The sequence below is a fragment of the Hypomesus transpacificus genome, chromosome 23 (assembly GCF_021917145.1).
Source record: "Hypomesus transpacificus isolate Combined female chromosome 23, fHypTra1, whole genome shotgun sequence".
NCBI classification, from domain to species: Eukaryota; Metazoa; Chordata; class Actinopteri; order Osmeriformes; family Osmeridae; genus Hypomesus; species Hypomesus transpacificus.
Window position 1 is genome coordinate 9,985,538 of NC_061082.1, and position 20,662 is coordinate 10,006,199.

The 20,662-nt window shown below is 40.1% G+C and overlaps 2 protein-coding genes across 8 annotated transcripts in view; both read left to right on the forward strand.

Moving 5' to 3' along the window:
* Window positions 1–9,846, forward strand: part of thsd7ba (thrombospondin, type I, domain containing 7Ba) — a 284,654-nt gene extending 274,808 nt beyond the window's left edge. Inside the window, exons 28-30 of the mRNA XM_047047538.1 lie at window positions 530–722; window positions 950–1,037; window positions 8,139–9,846. Of these exons, the coding sequence (XP_046903494.1) occupies window positions 530–722; window positions 950–1,037; window positions 8,139–8,220 (363 nt within the window). The 3' untranslated portion in view covers window positions 8,221–9,846. The remainder of the gene's footprint in view (window positions 1–529; window positions 723–949; window positions 1,038–8,138) is intronic.
* A 1,318-nt stretch (window positions 9,847–11,164) lies between these two features.
* On the forward strand, window positions 11,165–15,247 carry hnmt (histamine N-methyltransferase). Of its 7 annotated transcripts, none has more exons than XM_047047036.1 (8): window positions 11,551–11,919; window positions 12,049–12,090; window positions 12,231–12,412; window positions 12,644–12,696; window positions 12,798–12,905; window positions 13,677–13,807; window positions 14,327–14,420; window positions 14,615–15,247. In XM_047047036.1, the coding sequence occupies exons 3-8, from the start codon at window positions 12,279–12,281 to the stop codon at window positions 14,974–14,976; spliced, it is 882 nt and encodes a 293-aa protein (XP_046902992.1). In that variant the 5' UTR covers window positions 11,551–11,919; window positions 12,049–12,090; window positions 12,231–12,278; the 3' UTR covers window positions 14,977–15,247. The 7 variants fall into 7 exon arrangements, with proteins under 7 accessions (XP_046902994.1, XP_046902998.1, XP_046902995.1 ...); XM_047047040.1 differs by having other exon boundaries at window positions 11,552–11,919; window positions 12,782–12,905; XM_047047038.1 differs by lacking the exons at window positions 11,551–11,919; window positions 12,049–12,090 and adding an exon at window positions 11,165–11,365.
* Window positions 15,248–20,662: the final 5,415 nt, after the last annotated feature.

Below are 20,662 nucleotides of genomic sequence, written 5' to 3' on the forward strand. Positions count from 1 at the left end.
TACAGGTGAAATGTAGCCACCTCCCCAGTCCCACTCAATTTGTCTCTAACACTGATACTCCTCCAAGGTGTGGTTGAAGCTCTCACATTAAACACTAGATAAACCATCTGGATTGAATTGTTGTTTTGTGGGAATACGATGATCACCCAAAACGTAATCCCCGCACACTCTAGCCACGACACGAAACACATCACAGAAGAAGCAAGGAAAACAACCTGCAGTTAAAACGCTGGTACATTTGGAATAAAAGCCCGGAATCGGACTATTAATCAGAAGGTTGCCAGTTCGATTCCCCTCTGTGCCGAATGTTGTGGTGTCCTTGGGCAAGGCACTTCACCCTACTCGGGGGAATGTCCCTGTACTTACTGTAAGTCGCTCTGGATGAGAGTGTCTGCTAAATGACTAAATGTAAATGTAATGTAAAAGATTTGAGTGAGGATTGGGACTCGTAGTCCTTAAAAACACATTGATGACAGCTGTTACCCAGTTAGCTCTGAACGAGGCCCCCTGCCTCCCCTGTGTCCACCAGAGTGGAGTGTGTGGGTGTGAGAAGGGCTACACAGAGGTGATGACCACCCACGGCTTCCTGGACTACTGCACCAAGACCCCTGGGGCCGACACCAAGAAGGCTGATGTGAAGACCAGCTCTGGCAGGCTGAAGCCAGGGCCCTCCCAGGCCCAGGACCTCTTCAGTGAGTGGAGCCTGCGGCCTGTCGGACCAGGTACTGGAAACCACATATCACTCTCCAGACACAGCACCTCTGGATCTACTCTGTGCTTGTCTCTTTGGTTTAGGGAAATTGTATTGCTTCCTGTATGCACTTTTACATCTTTGTACTTTACTAATGCTAGTCTCACAAGAAATGTTCAGTATGACAGTAAGCTATATTAAAGAAAACTATTAAGAACTACAGACAAACAACATCTAAAGCTTCTGCTCTCTGCACAGATGGAAGAGTGAAATTCTGGGTGTATGGTGTGACAGCTGGAGGATTCATCTTGATATTATTAATTATTGCTTTATTGTTCCTGCCATGGTACGTATAAATGTGTACATATATTTTAAGTTTATAATGTACACATTGTATCCATATTTATACATAAAAATGTTCAGCCACATAATGTCTCTACTTCAATTTTGGAGAATAAATGAGTAAAAAGATTCCAGACAGTGCTGTTTGAGTTTACAGTTTTTCACAATTGCTAAAACACTAAACCCCATTCTCTGAATCAAATGTTCAGTGAACTAAACCAATTTGTCAAATCAGACACTCTTTTGGCAAAACTCTCAACACATTCTCAAGGCCGAAATATGCTTCTGCGTCTCCGTTTACGGATGGGCGGGCGCACGGATACGGACGGATAGACTACGTTTATGGTTCTCCGTAGGCTGTGGGTGCTGAAAACAATTCACCGCCAGAAGAGTAGGTGGCGCAACGTTTTTTTGTTTAGACGTCGTTGAGTGTTTATTTACCTAGGATACCGAGAAGTCGAAGCAAATTTACAAATTAGTTGTTTCATCAATAAAATACGCACATTTTCAGCAACTACACTGCCCATTTCTCGTCACATTTTAATTCAGATGCTCATTTACATGTACCGTTTAGCTGAAATATGAATTGTAAAAACTTTACAAGCAATGGCGGTCAAAGGATTCTGTTCGTCCTGCTATCACGGCAACCCCGCCCCCGCCCCTGACGTAAGCGGTACTTAATACTGACCAATCACAGCCAAGGGGGTCTCCGTAGCTCTCCGTAGCTACGACGGACAGTTACTGCAAAATAGTAAACACGCGGCAAACAGTAAACACAACTACAACACAGTTGACATCTGTAAAACACAATGACTCAAAATTATTCACACTTGTTTCTAATGCTGGTTTGGGACAATGTAAGCTTTCACCGTGGTGTCCGTGTACGAGAATGGTTCAACATCAACCAGCATTTTTTACTGTAAATGTTTGTCTTCCACCATACAGCCCTTTTCACAACCCAATTGAAGATTTTTTTTCTGTGTGGCGGTAGAAGGTCTACGACTTAAACCCCTATACCAGGGAACATTTCCTACAGATACTGTAATGGAATTGGCCTGTGGTAACATAAAAGTGGAGTGTTTTCAAGGCTGGATCCAGCACACCAGAGGGTTTTTTCTTTGTTCTTTGTTGACAGTACGTTGTGATGGTTACTTTAATATTTTCAAACCAAATCAAATGCACAGTATTTGTATAGCCCTTTTTACAAGCAATGTCACAGAGGGCTTCACATACACTGATAGAACTGCCACCCAGCCAATCTCAACCCTCAAGGAAGACAGAGAAAAACTCCCAGAAAACTAACTAAAGGAGAAAAAATTCAAGAAACCTTGGGAGGAGCAATTCAGTGAAGGATCCCCTCCTCCAGAGACAGTTGGCAAAACAGCAGTGCAGAACACAGGCTAAACATAGTCAGACATCAGAAAAGTGTCAATGGGTGTTGAAAACGCCAAAATCCAGTGTTTCAAAATCCATTTTCTTTATTGCTACGTAATTGCATTTACAGTGTATACATAAACAAATTTGTCTTTACATGGAACTACATGGCCTGGATGTTGTGTTCTCCATTTTTATGTGTTGTGTCTAATGATTACTCCATGGTGTTTATAGCCTGAAGTTGTCATACTCATAATTCTAGTCAGAATGAGTCTGAAACCGCTCCGTTGGGCTGTGAGTATGGGGCGTGTTTCAACTGAACTCGTAAAAATGCCTCTTCGCTCAATTGGATATACCTACAACCAATCAGAGTATGTTGTTTGTTCAAAACGACTTCAAACCAAGCGCTCTTTGTTGACGTGGTTGATTACGTTACTGTTGATCATCTGTCCATCCACGTATAAAGCCCGCCCTGACAATTTGATTGCTGTTCAGACATTTTCCCCAACCGTGCTACCCCAGACCTAGCCTGGTCCTAACCAGACTCTCGTACATTTCATTTGTACAGAGTCTGGCCTCGCTCCATTGACAAGCGTTGACTTCCTTGTAGGCGGGAAGTTCAACTATTGGATCTGCCCAGAGCCACTCTGTTCTGCCATAACCAATCGCAGCGTTCGCCTCAGCCAATTCCTTCACCACTACTGTAAAAGAGCTAACTGCCGTAGCTGGAAAATCAAACTGTTCCCGAACCCCGTGGGGAGAAGGCCCACAACATCATGGCCACCAACAAAACTCAGCAAAAATTGTTCTTGCTCCGGCTTTAATTTATAGATATTCGGCAGTGTTGCCATAACGGACCGAATGGCTTTGCTCGCATCTTTCTCCGCCGCCATTACAGAACTACAACACAATCTAGCGCACGACATCAACGTCATTGTGCTCAGCCACTCCCTCTGTTCGCTGATTCGCCGGTAGAAAATTAACCTGCAAAATGTGACTTACCTACCGAATAGCCAGACCGAGTACAGCAGAGAATGGGCGTTTATCAATCCACGTTTTTTTCCGTTCTCGTGTTCTTGCGAACTCGTTGGACGTCATCTTTCGTTGCCCAAGTACGGTTCCAATCCAAAGAACACAAATCACCAAAAATACCCTGAAATGTTCCTGATCCGCCCCTTTTATTGAGGATGCATCAGATGGTGACTTGACCAGCGAGAACGCTTTTGATTTCCCAGAAGCCCTTGCGGACTTGCAAGACCATTCTCGCAAGGACGCTTGCAAGAATGTTCTTCAAAAGAATGTACTTGCGTTCTCAGCGTTCTTCGGATTGATAAACAGCCAATGTCTAATATAGGGAGAACTGCCACTCTCGAGAAAACTTCCAGGTTCTGAACTGGTTGCAGTTTCACTCAAGTTATATGAGGGCGCTAACGGTCGAGTTCAGAATGAATGGGGTTCTATAGAGCTATACCCAGGCAAAAAAAATACACACCGCTGGGGGTTTAGATTTTTTTTTAATCGCCTTTCTGTTCTAAAAAGCCTTTGAAAATGTCATTGACGTCATACACATCGTACAACCAGAGCTATTGCTTGACGGCAAGCTCTGGTTACTTCCACTTTTCTCTCGAGGCATCGACAACACAGCTAACAGGTTAGGCTCTCCCTGTCATTACACATGCTAGAAAGAGTTTTGGCTTGCTAATGTTGTTGCTAATGTTGCTAATGCTCTGACATTCTGGTTCTGCTTCGGATGCCATTAAGCGGGATCTCTGGTCGTTGTCAGTCCTTCACTAACCAATCAGCATTCGTTAGCAGAATGCTAGCGTGTTATGGGGAACAACAACTTAGCCTGTAAGAAATCGAAAGGACATAAGTACTCGTTCATTCAACTTTTGACCTGTAATCCATTTTGAACATGCAAAAACTACAATCAAATCGTTTAGCTCCATAGACTCCCATTCATTTCACACTCGACCGCGATCACTCCCAGTGGAACTCTGGTGGAACTGCAACAAAATTCGGTACAGTGGGGCTTAATAGGGAGTGGCAAGGCTCTCCTTAAACAGTCTCTGGAGTACAGAAGCAAAATCTAAATTGAGCGGAACTACATAGGAGGGCAGAGCCAGGCTACCCCAGACCCTATGGAAGCAAATCGTGACCAAAATTCAAATGAAAATGCATTTCCAGAAATGCATTTTCATTTTAAGAATGTGGCTGCATTATTTGACTCATAAATCAAATTAGTATTCAATCATCCTATTTGCATTTTCATTTTCTTCTTTAAGACTGCTCATTCTTTCCCTTAATTAAAATGAAAACGAAAAAGACATTTGAAATTTAATTTTCAAAATATGCCCCAGCAAATAGATACCAAAATTCAATTTGAAATGTAAAATTTGAAAATGAAAATGCATTTCCAGAAATGCATTTTCATTTTAAGAACGTGGCTGCAAAATCGTGACCACAATTCAAATTCAAATGCATTTCCAGAAATGCATTTTCATTTTCAAGAACGTGGCTGCAAAATCGTGACCACAATTCAAATTCAAATGCATTTTCAGAAATGCATTTTCATTTTAAGAACGTGGCTGCAAAATCGTGACCACAATTCAAATTCAAATGTATTTCCAGAAATGCATTTTCATTTTAAGAATGTGGCTGCATTATTTGACTCATAAATCAAATTAGTACTGATAAGTACTGAGCGGACATTGCATTTTCATTTTCATGTTCTGCCCGCAAAGAACTGCCCATAATTCGAAAACGAAAATGCATTCTGAGCGGCGCAGTTGAGTGACGTCAGTAGCCGCTCTTCTTCAGCTCCCTGCTGACCGAGCAACCCATCTTGTTCGGTAGGGGGCGGTGTGCACATACGCATTGCATTACATGGCAAATGTGCCGGGAAATTGATTGAATTGCCGGGTCTTTAGAGGAAGCATCACAGATCATGGCACTCCCTCAAATTGTGCAGACACTGATAGAATTAGCTGAGCTGGTAGAAACTAATAATATATCTGAGTCTGATGCCCGTGACCGAGTAGAACAAGTCACAGAGAGCTTGGCTGCATACTCTGCCGTCACAGACGTACACATTAATGAGGTTGCCATAGTAAACCTCTCTTCAGTCCTGGAACGGCTGGATGCTGTGGAGCCTCAAATGGGACGGGGACGACCAACCATCCACATCCCGTTCGAGTCCATCGAAAACTGTTTATTAAATGGTTTAAAAATAAAGGACATAGCGGAGCTGTTGTCGGCCACCAGACCATCCGTCGGAGGATGCAACGGATTTATGGAGCTAGAAAGCTGACAAAAGTATCTGAATTTGAATATGAAAGATCTGAAATATTTGTGTGTCGAATTTCATAAAACTGAAATATATTGCTGTTGAATATATAATATCTGAATTATTTGTATGCCAAATTTAATACAACTGAATTATTTTGATCCAAAAATAAAACATTCTAAAATTCAGATTGCAGGAATTCAGATTCTTGAAATTCAGATTGCGGAAATTCAAATTCAGATTGCGGAAATTCAGATTTTGTCTGAACCAGGCCAAAGGTGAAACAGCTTGCTTTCACAGGAAAAAGTAGACCATTTAATAAATAGTTCTCGATGGACTCGAACGGGATGTGGATGGTTGGTCGTCCCCGTCCCATTTGAGGCTCCACAGCATCCAGCCGTTCCAGGACTGAAGAGAGGTCTACTATGGCAACCTCATTAATGTGTACGTCTGTGACGGCAGAGTATGCAGCCAAGCTCTCTGTGACTTGTTCTACTCGGTCACGGGCATCAGACTCAGATATATTATTAGTTTCTACCAGCTCAGCTAATTCTATCAGTGTCTGCACAATTTGAGGGAGCGCCATGATCTGTGATGCGTCCTCTAAAGACCCGGCAATTCAATCAATTTCCCGGCACATTTGCCATGTAATGCAATGCGTATGTGCACACCGCCCCCTACCGAACAAGATGGGTAGCTCGGTCAGCAGGGAGCTGAAGAAGAGCGGCTACTGACGTCACTCTACTGCGCCGCTCAGAATGCATTTTCGTTTTCGAATTATGGGCAGTTCTTTGCGGGCAGAACATGAAAATGAAAATGCAATGTCCGCTCAGTACTAATCAGTACTAATTTGATTTATAAGTCAAATAATGCAGCCACATTCTTAAAATGAAAATGCATTTCTGGAAATACATTTGAATTTGAATTGTGGTCACGATTTTGCAGCCACGTTCTTAAAATGAAAATGCATTTCTGGAAATGCATTTGAATTTGAATTGTGGTCACGATTTTGCAGCCACGTTCTTGAAAATGAAAATGCAATTCTGGAAATGCATTTGAATTTGAATTGTGGTCACGATTTTGCAGCCACGTTCTTAAAATGAAAATGCATTTCTGGAAATGCATTTTCATTTTCAAATTTTACATTTCAAATTGAATTTTGGTATCTATTTGCTGGGGCATATTTTGAAAATTAAATTTCAAATGTCTTTTTCGTTTTCATTTTAAATAAGGGAAAGAATGAGCAGTCTTAAAGAAGAAAATGAAAATGCAAATAGGATGATTGAATACTAATTTGATTTATGAGTCAAATAATGCAGCCACATTCTTAAAATGAAAATGCATTTCTGGAAATGCATTTTCATTTGAATTTTGGTCACGATTTGCTTCCATAAGACCCAACGTCCCAACCAAATGTATTTGTGGGTGGGGTTAAGTTGGGCTGGCAGCCAGGCTATGGTGTTTATATATTGATTTGCTGTGTTTATGATCTGACAGCATTGTTTGATTTTGACCACAGGTTACATAGTTTAGGGGCGAGTGTTTGATTATGCCAGAAGAGTTTTGGAAATGTTTTTGAATATTTGGTTTTGTGTTTAAATTTTTGAGAAAATGGTTGACTGTTTCAAGAAATGTGTTTTAGCAATCGAGAAAAATTACAATAGAACGAGCAGTGCACTGCTGCTACAAGGTGTAACTTCCTGGTTCACTCTGATGTGAAAACAATTAGCAAACAACTAGCTTTGTCGTTTAGTGGTGAGCACATCTTCAGAGGAAGGCGTGTGTGGTTTGTTGTTTTAAGTCCTAGTAGAGTTTGTATAATTATATCACCTTTTATTAGAAGAACCTTCTTATTTGAAGTGAAATTAAAGTGAATTGATAGCCTGGCTGCCAGCCCAACTTCTCCCCGCCCACAAAAAAATGTGTTCGGGAAGTTGGGTCTGGAGAGTCTCGTATTGGGGACAACTACAGAAAACCAGAATCGGGACGGACCAATGAAATTGCCAGGGCGGGCTTTATACGATGATGGACAGATGATCACCAGTAACGTAAGAACAACGTCACGAAAGAGCGCTTGGGTTGAATTCGTTTTCAACAAATAACATATTACGTTGCTCTGATTGGTTGTAGGTCTATCCAATTGAGCGAAGAGGCATTTGTTTTACGAGTTCGGTTGAAACACGCCCCGTAGTCACAGCCCAACGGAGAGTTTTCAGACTCATATTCTGACTAGAATTATGAGTATGACAACGTCAGGCTAGTGAATTGAAGCATTACGTGAAAAAGCATTGTGAGCATAAAAACATTTTATTTCTAGATTTACAGTATGATTGACTGAATTCAGTTCACCTTCGTCACATGAACTGTTATTTAGATGTTTGTGAACTTTCTATATGTCTATAGAAAGTTATCTTCTGTTTCATTGTCTTCTTGTTGTTTTTCCAGTAAACCTCCCAAGATGAAAAAGACAGCCTCTCCACCTCAGAAGCCTCTGACTCTGGCCTATGACGGGGATGCAGACATGTAGCCATGATGTCACAGGCAGATTATGTACTGAATTGTACTGTACTGACACACGGACAGGATATTTACTGAATTGTTTCTAAGATGGTCTGAGGGACATTTCCATCACTCTCAGAAAGAGGAACTTTTGACCTCTAACCCAGGGACCATGAGGTGGACAGGTCTGGATCAACACAGCAGCTTATTGTCATGGAAAGTTTGAGATTTTAACTTGGGAGGCGTTTGTTTTTCCAGAAACATTTTGAGAGTCAAACTTTCTCAACATGTCACAGTATCAACAGCTACTATGTGAGAGTGACTTTTTAACGCCGGGAGGATAAACTCAAAGCTCTATGCACTACATTAGTGCTGTTTCATTCTTGTTTTTCTTTTCAAACAAGTTTTTTTCTAGTGTTTTCATTGTAATGAAAGTTATTGCAGTGAAGTTGTGTATTAATTGATAATATCATAGGATGTGTAAGCTTGGATTTTTGACAGTTTAACCAAATGTAGGCTTGCCAGAATTCTATCTGAGGTAATTGACATGCCCCCTTAAACCCACTAGCTTGGTCACTCTCGAAACATCTGCTTTAGTCAAGAAAACAATGTATCCAATTAAACTAATGTAATTTTCCCATATGCACACAATGCCACTACGCAGATTGAATCCTTTCCTTTAGTATTTTTATAAATTGGACTGAAGTGAGTTTGAGGAAGACATTTCTTCAGTCAGATAAAAAAAATTCTGATTGTTTATCAGCACGACCAACAGGAGGCACCTGAATTGTATTCATGGTGACAAACAATTCAGAAGAAACTGATTGTTTTTATTATTCCTCTTAGCTGTATATGGATTTACCTCCAAGTCTGTTGTTAACAGACAAGCAATTAATAAATATGGTGAAAGATTTAATAAAGAAGGACAGATGTATTTCTATTATTTACATGTGGATTTATTTAAATGATTCAATACACAAATCCTGCAGACATCAATAGGATTCTAAGTATTTAACTTTACTTCAGAAATGCAATTGGACATCATTCCATTGTGAATTTAACAAAGAATGTCTCACAAACAAGTTTATAATCTGAAGGGTGTATGACTATTTTTGTTTCTTGCTACAATAATAATATTTTATCACCCAGTTGTATGTATGCATGCTTGATCTGTTCAAACAGAAATCATGATGCTCTATAAGTGGCCTTGCAATGAATTTGTTCAATTTCCATGTGAAGTTATGTGGTGCATTTGGGTATATTAGCACTCTAGTTTATGATAGTTTCCAGCTGTTGTCACTTTGTTTGCTCAGACATTATGTGGTACTGTGTCTGATCATTTCTGAGTGGAGTTATCACAAGCAGTATTTCAAAGTCATTCAACAATACTTAAACAACTATCAGCTTGTTTCTGTACTATAGAATAGAGTGCAACCAAAACATGCTCTCCAGTGACTCTGAGGGCTGAAGTCCCTATGAGTTCCCTTTTTTACATCACCTTTTATATTGTGCTAGAATGCTATAAACACATTAGTATATTGAGTAGTAACTTATAATTTACTGTACCTTGTCTTTTGTGTTTTTGCCGTAGAGAGTTGGACAGACATGCTAATAAAGTGTGGTACTATGTGCACCAACAGCTATGAAGCTCGTTCTGTCCAAATCAGTAAACAGTTAGCACATGCAGGCTCTTCCAATGAATGTACTGGGTCAGATCACTTCCTGTTGGGCTTCATTGCAAAACAACATGGGTCTGGTAAACTGACATTCCTCTATACTTGTGATGTGTGTGATTCTATTACACACACTTCCACACCTAAACTACCGGACATTATGTTGCTGAAGTTAAGAGTGTAGACTATTTAATTCAAATCAATTCACTTAATTAATTCTGAAATAAAAATCAAGAGGTTTTTTGTGTGGAGCACTCTATGTACATCTTAAATAGGGTCAATCTCCACTACTTCCAAACAGGTAGTGAAAGATTAGCTTTCCCCTATTTAAGCCTATTTTTCAATAATCCTCTGAGGCTCCTTGTCTATAAATTGTAATGACTTACATAGGATAATTAGCTGGGCCAGCTTCATGTATTACTGCTGAGTAATTTTACATTCTAAATCCAGACAGACTATTAGATAATCCCAAGGTGTTCAGAGGATGTAGGAGAAAAACAGATCTTATATATTTTGTTTAATCTAATTCATTTAGTGAAGACTGTCACTTCTGATTAGCAGGGATGTGGATTATAATGGTTGTGTCAAGGCCACGGTGAAGATAAGCAATGAGAGAAGGCAATCTAGTCAACTCTAATTCATCCATTACAGTTCCTCTCCAGGCATTGCCTTATTTTGCCGTTTTCTGGATGGCCCCTAACAGCTTGGGTTTCATTTAAATTATCTCTTAGCTCTAGACTAATAACTTGAATAAAGTGCAATGTAGTTTGGCTAATTTGAGTGCAAATGAGCATGTCTAGAATATTTGACTGAATGAGGTGTCGTGGTTTTGAAGGGTGCACTTCTGTCTATAAAAATCAGTTTTTCAATGAAATACAGGTGTAGATCAAGACTATGCTGTTAGTAGGCTGCACAAAAATCATCAAAAACCTTTTCAGCAGTATGGCACCAACAGCCAGTGCATTTAGTCCAGTGCTTCTGTGGCTTTCAGTGGTTGTTTAATGCTTGTTATATTAAAGCAATAATGATAACTAATACAAAATTCTAAATAATAAATTGTTTATGGTCACATATTAACATAGGAAAATCAAGACACTTTTCAGTCCTGCTCATATATTCAACAAAGGCGGCAAGGTGCTCTTGTTGCCAGATTGGAAATGGTATCATACCAAAGGCTCACACTCATCGTATTTGGAGGATATTTTTTGTGCATCTGGCAACACTGAAAAGGCGGTTGACCGATGACAGTTCTCTCTACGGTCAGAGCTTGCGCAAGAAGGTGGAACTTATGGTAGATACGTTATATTAACTCTATGGGAGATACCCTTCCAAAACTTGTAAGGCCGGGTCATAATTAGTTTGTGAAAGACCCAGAAAAAACACTAATATCCAACGAGGCAAAATCCCGGACGCTTTTGGAATCCCTGCCGGACGCATTTTTTTGGTCTCAAAAAGAGGACATGTCCGGGTAAAAGAGGACGTCTGGTCACTCTATCTAAAGTGAGTAAGTGGCTAGCTCTTTGTAAAATGATCAAAATAAGTTAAACTGAAATCCCCCTAGAAATGTAGAAATAATCATGACCTTTCAGAATCAGAATGGGATTTATTCGCCATGAAAGTTTGCACAGACACGGAATTTGCTTTGGCAGGAAGGTGCATACAGTAAACATATAGGAATCTTAAATTTAAATATGTGGTCTAACTATACAAAGGATACATAAACTAGCAATACTAAGTGGAATACAATTAAAATAAACTATAAAATATTGTGTTAACAAAACTACAAATAAGTTCGTTATTTTGGGATCTGTCCAGTTTCAAGCAATATTCCAACTGGTGGAGAGTATGAGTTGGCCTAAGCTACATGATTGTACAATATAGGGTAAACGTCAAAGTGCAAAACTTCCAGTTGGTATTAACAACTAAAGAGGAAGGAAGGCGCAATTGCACTTTGTCTCCCAGGAAGAAGAATAAGTAGGAGGAGTTTCCTCAATATTTTTTCCACCGGGCTGCGCGAAATCTAAATACTGTAGGCTAATATCGTCAGACCGTATGTAAGTTTAAAAGAAATGTAGCCTATGACAGCACATCATCTATACACATAGCCCACACAATTATTATTTCATTCGCAAATGAGTTAAGCGCGTTTGTAAATGTAATTTCTTACCCTGTACCCCATTTAGTCTCCGCGGGGTTATTCCTCTATGTTAAACGAAACTTCCAAGGTAAAAGATTGGGGAGGACAGATTATAGGATAGTTTATCTACCTACCCATCTACGATGTTCTACATTTAACCTCCACGGTCACTGTGTGAGAAATCTGATTTGTCTGTTTCATTGGCCGTCTGCCTGTGCTTTGCGTCAGACGAGGCTATACGCTCTGTAAACCATCCAAGTGGTAAGGAAATTCACCATGGCATCATTAAGGAGTCTGGTTGAAGACGACAGCAGGTATCAGAAGTCTTTTCAGCTGTTTCTGGATCGCTCTTCCGAGCACCAGTGCATGCAGGACTTTATCCATGGCGTCCTCCCTGACATACTGTCCAGGTAAAACTACAATTGTTCCGTAACTCTCTCGAAAAACCACAAGAAAACAGCCCATTATTCTCAATTAAAAGTTTTTTGTTATATTTAAAATGATTTATTTCAAATTTTGATTATCTTTAACAACATCTTAAGGAGTATTGCATTATTATTTTGTACAATTAGCCTATGTAACGAAGGCTAGTGTATTGATATGTCCACAATGCCCTCTAAGTAAAAGTCTTGCCTCTGCAGCATTGGAGAGGGTAAAGGACACCTGAATGTCATGGGAGTTGGGAGTGGGGCAGGTGAGAAAGAGTCAACATGGCCGTCACTTATTTATCACTATGTAGAGATCACTACTTCTGCAGGTTATATTGATGATCAGTCTAGATGCTTGTGTCTGCAGGTCAGATTGACCTAGAAATGTTCTCCCAGCTGAGTCTGAAGCACCCAGGGGTCACTGTCGAAAACGAGGTGGTGGAGCCCAGCGCCCAGCAACTGCACAACTACAAGGGTATAGTAAAACTCCAAGGGTGTAGTAGAACTTAAAGGAAAGAGTAGAACTCCAAGGGTATAATAGGACTCCAATGAGACAGTAGAACTCTAATCGTAATGTAGAACTCCAAGGGTATAGAAGATCACAAGGAGACCGTTTGAACTCTGAATCCGAATCGCCAAGTAACTTTGCACAAACAACGAATTTACTATGCCAGAAAGTTGCACACGGTAAACATGTACGTTTTAAATATAAAATGTAGAAAATATAAAATGTAGAAAATGTACAACAGTATCTAAATAATTCTAACCACTACTACACAATGTAAAATAAAAAATATAGCATTTGATATAAAAAACAGTGCAATGTGATTTGTGCATCGTGCAATGAGCAATAAGTGACCGATGGACTTCGTGTGTGATCCGTGACATCATGACAGTGTTAGTGGCAGTTGGGAGTTCTGGGTCTTGTTGATGAGGCCAGCGGCCGAAGGAAAGAAACTGTTCTTGTGGCTTGAGGTTTTTGTCCTGATGGACCGCAGCCTCCTTCCGAAGGAAAGTGTCTGGAACAGTGTGTGTCCGGGGGTTAACTCAAAGGTTAATGTAGATCTCCAAGGGTATAACAGAATCACAAGGAGACAGTAGAACTCCAGTGGTACTCTGAGTTGTTACCTCCTTTTCATCAACTAAAGTAACTAAATATATTCCAAAGGACTACACATATGTAAATATGTGATTATTTCGATGTATCCTGTATACATTTTATCTGTATCTTAATTGGTTTTCACAGTACTTGTGTCAAAAACACCTAAATTAGATTATATCAACTTCACCTGGAATAAGATGACTGCCTTTGAGTTTGAGAAACACTGGAGGGACAACAACAGGACAGAGAAGATAGACTTTCTTCACATGATACAAGTAGGTCACTCATAAACTAATTATAGATGATTTTTTAGATTCGCTAATTTTCTGATATGTATTCTTACCATCTATTGTACGTACATTGGCTAGACCTGTTGCTAGTTTCCTCCAGGATCACAATGACTCTTATTAAGTGACTTGTTGCTCTTGTAGGTTAGTTATAACGAAGTTAAGTCCTGTACTCGCTGTGAAATATTTTACTATTGATTGTTCTTCCACAGGTACAGTCCTGCACTTTTTTGTGGTTCATGTTGTTTTAATTTGTAAACTTGTATAACTGCATGCTCTTATGGGTCTTCCCTTTTGGCACTTGTTTAGTTTTTTCACAATGTATGCTTCATGTTTTGGCTGCTTGCAATGTTTGGGACTACCTCGTTGTTATGATCAGTGACCTATGCTCTTCTGTAAAGCTCTCTCTTGGAAGTCGCTTTGGATAAAAGCGTCTGCTAAATGCATAAATGTAAATGTACGTGAAGAACACATTAAAATATATGGTGATGTTCATATTTGCTTCAGATGCTGTACTATGTGAAGGATCCTGGTGCCACCATCTCCTTCTTCCACAGCCTCTTGAGCAAGAATGGGAAACTTCTCATAATTCTTGTGTCAGGTAAGATACTTAATTATGGAATGAGCAAATTGAATGCATATGGTCTCCAGTACTGTAGGACTATTCCCTTGTCCACCATATTTTGTTCTGTTAAGTCAGGAAAAAAAGTATTTATGATTTTTTTTGTTTTGATGGTGTTCTGTTGAGCAGTTTTTTTGTTGTGCTGGTATTGTGTTGTGTTCGTGTGTTCACAGGTACAAGTGGTTGGGGGAAGCTGTGGCGGACTTATAGAGCACAGTTGTGTAACACTGAGATCAGCCAATGTGTGACTACGGCTGACATCAAGAGCTTCCTGGACTCCAGAGGTCTCCGCTACCACACCTACGAGCTACCCTCTCAGATGGACATCACAGAGTGCTTCACGGTGGGCAATGAGAAGGGAGAGCTGCTGCTGGATTTCCTGACAGAGGTGTTGGACTTCAGCAGGACAGCTCCCCCCGAGCTGAGAGCCGGAGTGTTAGATCTTCTGCATCACCCTGACTGCAGCACCCAGACAGATGGGAAGGTCATGTTCAACAACAACCTAGAAGTGGTGGTTGTCGACCCTCTGACTTAAATGTAGGAACTCCCTGCCTGCTGGACTATAGCCTCAGCATTGAAAACTCTTGTCTAGGATAACTACATTTTGGTTAATGAATAGCACCGCTAAGAACATTCCTTAAAGCTCCTGTTGCAATGCATTCACAACATAAAAACTGATTGGTTGGAGCACCTCAGATGAGAAGATGGGCTTTATATTTCATAACCCTGTTAGCAAAGCATCTAGGGTCAAATGAGTCAGGTCACTGCAAGAAACTCTCTTTCTAAATAAAACGTCTGAATATGAATTACTTTGTTTTATCAATTTTTTATCAAAACCAACAAACTAAGACACATATTTTAATCAAAGTACAGCTAGTGCATATAGAAAGTTTTGCAGAAGATCAAGGATCAGAAGTGCATAATTCAACAGTATTTCTGTGGTCGGAGTGAAGGAACAGTGTGTATTGACTTGTCATACACACCGGATGCAATTCAACATTTATCCAAGGTTGTAAAGATGAAGAATTACCTTGAGTATTTATGAGGCTTTAAAAACATGTAAATTCAAATACATTGGTATAGTATATCTAACTTGTGCTGACTGTACAGATGTCATGTACACTATCTACAGTCAATGAAGATTCCCACCATCTAGCATGAATTAGTATGGGTTAGAATGGATAGAGGACTGTTAAGTGCTTATTTATCATACAAACAGTATAAAATCAGATTTTATTTTGAGAACTTTTTACAAAAAGCTTAATAAATGCCCATAGGTGTCAACCCCCAGCCCTTACACTCAGAGAAGACAAAGGACATTTTTCTACCCGGTAACTCCACTGGATCTTTCTTTTAATTTAGATTTGTATGGTCTACAACACATTTGGAAAGGGGAGCTTCACCTTGGGAAAGATAGCTGCTATTTTAACACACAAAACATTAAAGCACTGAAAAGAGAGCAACATGACCCACAGATAAACTTCTTCATGTGGTACCTTTTGAGGTTCTGTAAATAATTATTAGATGAATTCTCCTGTGGACTTATTTGTGAGGTATGTTCAGGTTTTGAACATGTAACGATGGGTCAGGATTCTGACTACCACCGCAGATAAGATGTAGCTTCAGGGACCAGTTTTCTTCTCTCTGCCAGAGTTTATTGACTGAGTATGGAAAGTTATTAATCATTATCATTGTAGGAATTGCACAATCCATGAACTATTGAACTGTGTTTGTGTGCTTCTGTGTGTAGAGGTTGAGTAGTTGAGTGGATAAGGTGTGTGCCAATAAGCTGCAGTTTGTGCAGTCCTTTGCTTGTGCACACATTTGTATGGATCTGTGTAGAAAGTCTGCATCTGTCTGTCTGTCTGTGTTTCTGCCTGCTTGTACATAAAGTAGAGCACCAAGGTGAAGCTGTGCTGCCAGCAGCAGAGCCAACTGTGTTAGTCTCCCGCCAGGGGGGGTATTCCAGGTTGCGGGATTAACAAACTGTGAGCCTAACCCTGAACTTAATTTGTTAAGTCAACTCGGATATAAGCGCGGGCATGAGAACTATTAAAAGCCGGCATCAATGGAGCTCCGATAGTAGGATCCACCAGTGGTGATTTTTGACCCTTTTTAGGGGTGCTCAAGCAACCTTAAATTTCGTCTCAGCCCCCCTAAAAGTAATAATGATAAATAAAAAATAACAATTATTATTGTTTATTATCATTTGATGCTGGTAGTTCATGAAGAAAGGGACATCCTTAGTTTTCTCATTTTTTCATATTTTGCATAATAATACAGAAAAGGTTGTTAACATTGTTATCCAGTTAAATTAGGGATTTATTACAGTCATGCAAACTCCTCACCTTTAGGTGACTCCTTTTTGAAACCAAAATGGGTAACCTACGTGATTCGTGCAGATCTGATGAGAAAATATATTTTTTGGGGGGAGGGGGGGTTAACTTAAAAATGTAATACATTTTCTTCTGGGGGAGCATGCCCCCGGACCCCCCTAGAGGGTCAGGGGATTTGCCGTATCCTTCTCACCTTTCTTTACCCCTGACCTGTTTCCATGACTGTTATTAGCAAGAGGGTTTAGCACTTTTGCAAGGCACTGTATTTATGTCACATTCTCATTTGGGGCTGAGCACCCGTGAAGGTCTGATCCTAGAATTGCCCCTGGGATCCACCATGGCACCCGGCGACAAAAAACGTTGTCTTACTTCACCACACTTTAGATATTTTATAATGTGTTTATGGTCAATCTCAGCCTATTCCGGAAAAAAGCAACACAGCTGTGGCAGCGTATACAATTGGCATGGGAGACAATTGCTTCTGAATCAATGCATACATTTGAATGCAATGGCCAGTCCATACATTGAACATTTAACCCCACTGTCTGTTAATATTACAGGAGAAAAAGTGGTGGAGTTTATATAATAGCATGTTCAATGTTATATGAAAATATAAAAATATACTATGAACAGGTAAGGAAGGCATATTTAGCATAGGCCTATACCAGGGGTTTTCAACTGGTTTTGTCCCAGGGACCACCATTCTTACTAGAAAGTAATCCGCGGCCCACTGATGTGCCTGCACACGCGTGCGTGCCTACATGTGTGTGTGCATGTGGACATAAGTACGTTTAAACATTTGGTTTTCCATGTTGCTTTTATTTAAAAACCTCAAACAAATCTAGATATATCTACTTAAAAACCTCAAACGATATACATGGAATCTGAAAAATTGAAATATGTGTATTACTTCAGTAAGTAGTAAGTATACGTATGCTACGCTTAACTACAGATGCTTGTCAACTTCGTTCTGAATAACATGTGTAGCGCCCCCAGCCCATATATGTGGTACTGTCAGTGACGCCCTGAGTTCTTACTCTATAGGAATTAACCAAACGTAATGTGAATTATGCTGTGAATATTATAACTGTACGTACTTCCATTAACCCTCTTGGAACCTTGACTAACTTGACTGTAATAACCCACATAATACACAATAATGCATATAAACATGAATGTCCACCATTAAGGTATAGTTTAGATACTTGTATTGAAAATGAATTTAACAGGTATCAAATAAAATAAAAACCACTGAATATAAAATAAATGTGATTCCTTGTGACCGTCACATTCATACCACGGTGTAGCCATTTATATATACATTTGCAGATTATACATTTATGGACATTTGTATGCAATTTAGAGTCACAAGTCTAATGTTTATTCTTTGTTTGCTTTATGCAGCTCTTACGGTGTTTTGGAAGGTGTTGTAAGAAAAATGTATTCTTCTTTAACATCAATTATTGAGAGTGAATCGCATCTGTTCAGCTGGGAATGCTACATATTTCATGATTGGTCAGACTCACACACGACAACTTTGACGCGTGTTTTGTAATATTCGGACACCTTCAGTTTCGCCAATGCTCAAATCCGGACGAAACAGTTGAGTTGAATACAAAAATGTATGAAAGAAAGGGTTTTACTCCGCCTCTTCACTAACGGAAAGACTACGTTTAATTATAAATAGAGTAAAGTAAGCAAACAGCGCTTAATCAGCCGTGACTGACGTCAACGCAGCAAACCACGAGAAGCTGAAATGTCCGACTTCACAGAGCCGTTTTCAACTCCTCCCAGACTGCAAGCGGCCACTCTCGCCGGTCGTTTCATGCAGCCGCAGTCCATATCGAACGCACCTATTTACAAAACGCGCGTCAAAGTTGTCGTGTGTGAGTCTGGCCAATCATGAAATAGCTGTGTCGTCATTAGAACCCGAGCAGTTGCTCTTGAGAAAAAAAGATTTACTGGAACCCTTACAGGAGGGTGCATCAGGGCCGGCCCAAGCCTTTATGGGGCCATAAGCAGAATTGATTTGGGGGCCCCTCAGAGTCGCCAATTATTATAATTTTTTCGTAATTACCTTATGTATTCGATTAAACGTTGATTTATTACACATTGTTAATTTTTGGTGCGCCGTTTATTTGAGGGCGGCGTTTATTTAAGGGTGACGTTTAAGCTAAGAAATATGGTAATCTAGGCTGTCTGCGCTAGCATGCTAACGTGTTAGTTTGCTACATTAAATGTTCGTAAAGATAGTTTGAACAGTACGGTCTTCTAAGCAACAATCAAATGTCAATGTTAGTTAGACTAACTTGCTCTATCTCATCTGCTTTTTGTTAACGCTGATTTGCAAGGAATGCAAGAACAGCTAGATAGCTAAAACACCTAGACTACCTACTGTAGCCATGTAAACTAGTTTAGCTTGCTAACGCAAGAGCACCTGCTTCTCTCCAGTTCTTTCAATAGATAATCTAGACAGGCGTTAGCAATAGGCTAGCTAGACTGCTATTAGTTTTCTGGCATTTTTTTCGTAAGCTTCCCTTCTAATGTCTATTCCCTTCTAGCTAGAGTCATTTGCTAAGTAAGGTAGCTAGCTATGTTTAGATATTTGAAACGCATAGCTACCAGTGGACGCCGAGTGCAACACAACAATGTTTATAAAAATGACATGCTGCTACTAGGTAATTTAGGACACACTGCTCCTACCATATTTTTGAGGCGGCGTTTATTACACAATGTTCATTTTTGGTGCGGCGTTTAATTGAGGGCAGCGTTTAATCGAAGAAACACGGTACATTAAACTGTAATTTCATGTGCTCTTGGGGGCCCTCTGGTGGCCAGGGGGGCCCTAAGCAGCCGCTTAGTTCGCTTATGCCTTGGGCCGGCCCTGGGGGTGCATGGTCACAGGTGATGTAAATTGTAGGAACAATAGCCAATAAAAATACTCATCGTTGGATTTCTATTTGTAGTTAATGAAGAAGACCAAATACAATTTCAATTATTTGTCTTTATTTCAGTGCCAAAAAGCATTTGGCCAGTTCCGAGTGCACGTCCACAGTGTGTAACATTGGCGATGTAAGGGCTAAGAATGTTGCAAAAATAAATTAGCCTACAGATTATGACGGGAAACAGTACGTTAATGTAGGTAGGCTATTCATCAGGGAATTAAAGCACATCGAATCGCAGTCTTAAAATCCTCTCAAGGCGTATAACCAAGCAAATTTGGTTCGAGATGAGTCGGCTTAGCCAGGAAAGGATATCCCATGTACGGTGTTGATTTTAGGACATCCTCAGATCTCAGACTCAAGTGTCAAACTCAAATGAAAAGGTGTCAAGTCTCAGACCAAAAGTCGTCAGACTCAGGCGAAACGGCTTCAGTCTCAGAAAAACCTCTGCCATTCTCAGACAAAAGTTCTCAAACCAAACGCTATCATTCTCACACAAAACGCTCTCAAACCAAACGCCATCATTCTCAGACAAAACGCTCTCAAACTAAACGGCGTCATTCTCAGACAAAACACTCTCAAACTAAACTGCGTCATTCTCAGACAAAACGCTCTCAAACTAAACTTAGTCAGAATGTTTTGGTCGAAGCTAGCTAGATGAGGGAGCTGTTGACTAGCTTTCTGAACTAGCTAAAGTAGCAGCCAAAGTGTATACCATGGTGTTGTTTCTGTTGACTGGTACATCAAGAAAACTTACTTTTGTTTTCACAGCGTTGGGTTAGAATAGGTTATAGCAAGGGTTCCCAATCCTGGTCCTCGGGCCTCCCTGCCCTGCATGTTTTAGATGTTTCCCTGCTCCAACACACCTGATTCCAATGAATGGGTCGTTATCTAGCTATGAAGAAACCTGCTAACGACTGCAATGGAAGAGTTCGAGTGGCAC

Coding starts and splice junctions, on each gene's coding strand:
- hnmt (XM_047047038.1), top strand. CDS start 12,279: ATGGCATCATTAAGGAGTCTGGTTGAAGACGACAGCAGGTATCAGAAG. Junction 12,697..12,797: donor GGGAGTTGGGAGTGGGGCAG/GTGAGAAAGAGT, acceptor TTGTGTCTGCAG/GTCAGATTGACCTAGAAATG. Junction 13,808..14,326: donor ACTTTCTTCACATGATACAA/GTAGGTCACTCA, acceptor TATTTGCTTCAG/ATGCTGTACTATGTGAAGGA.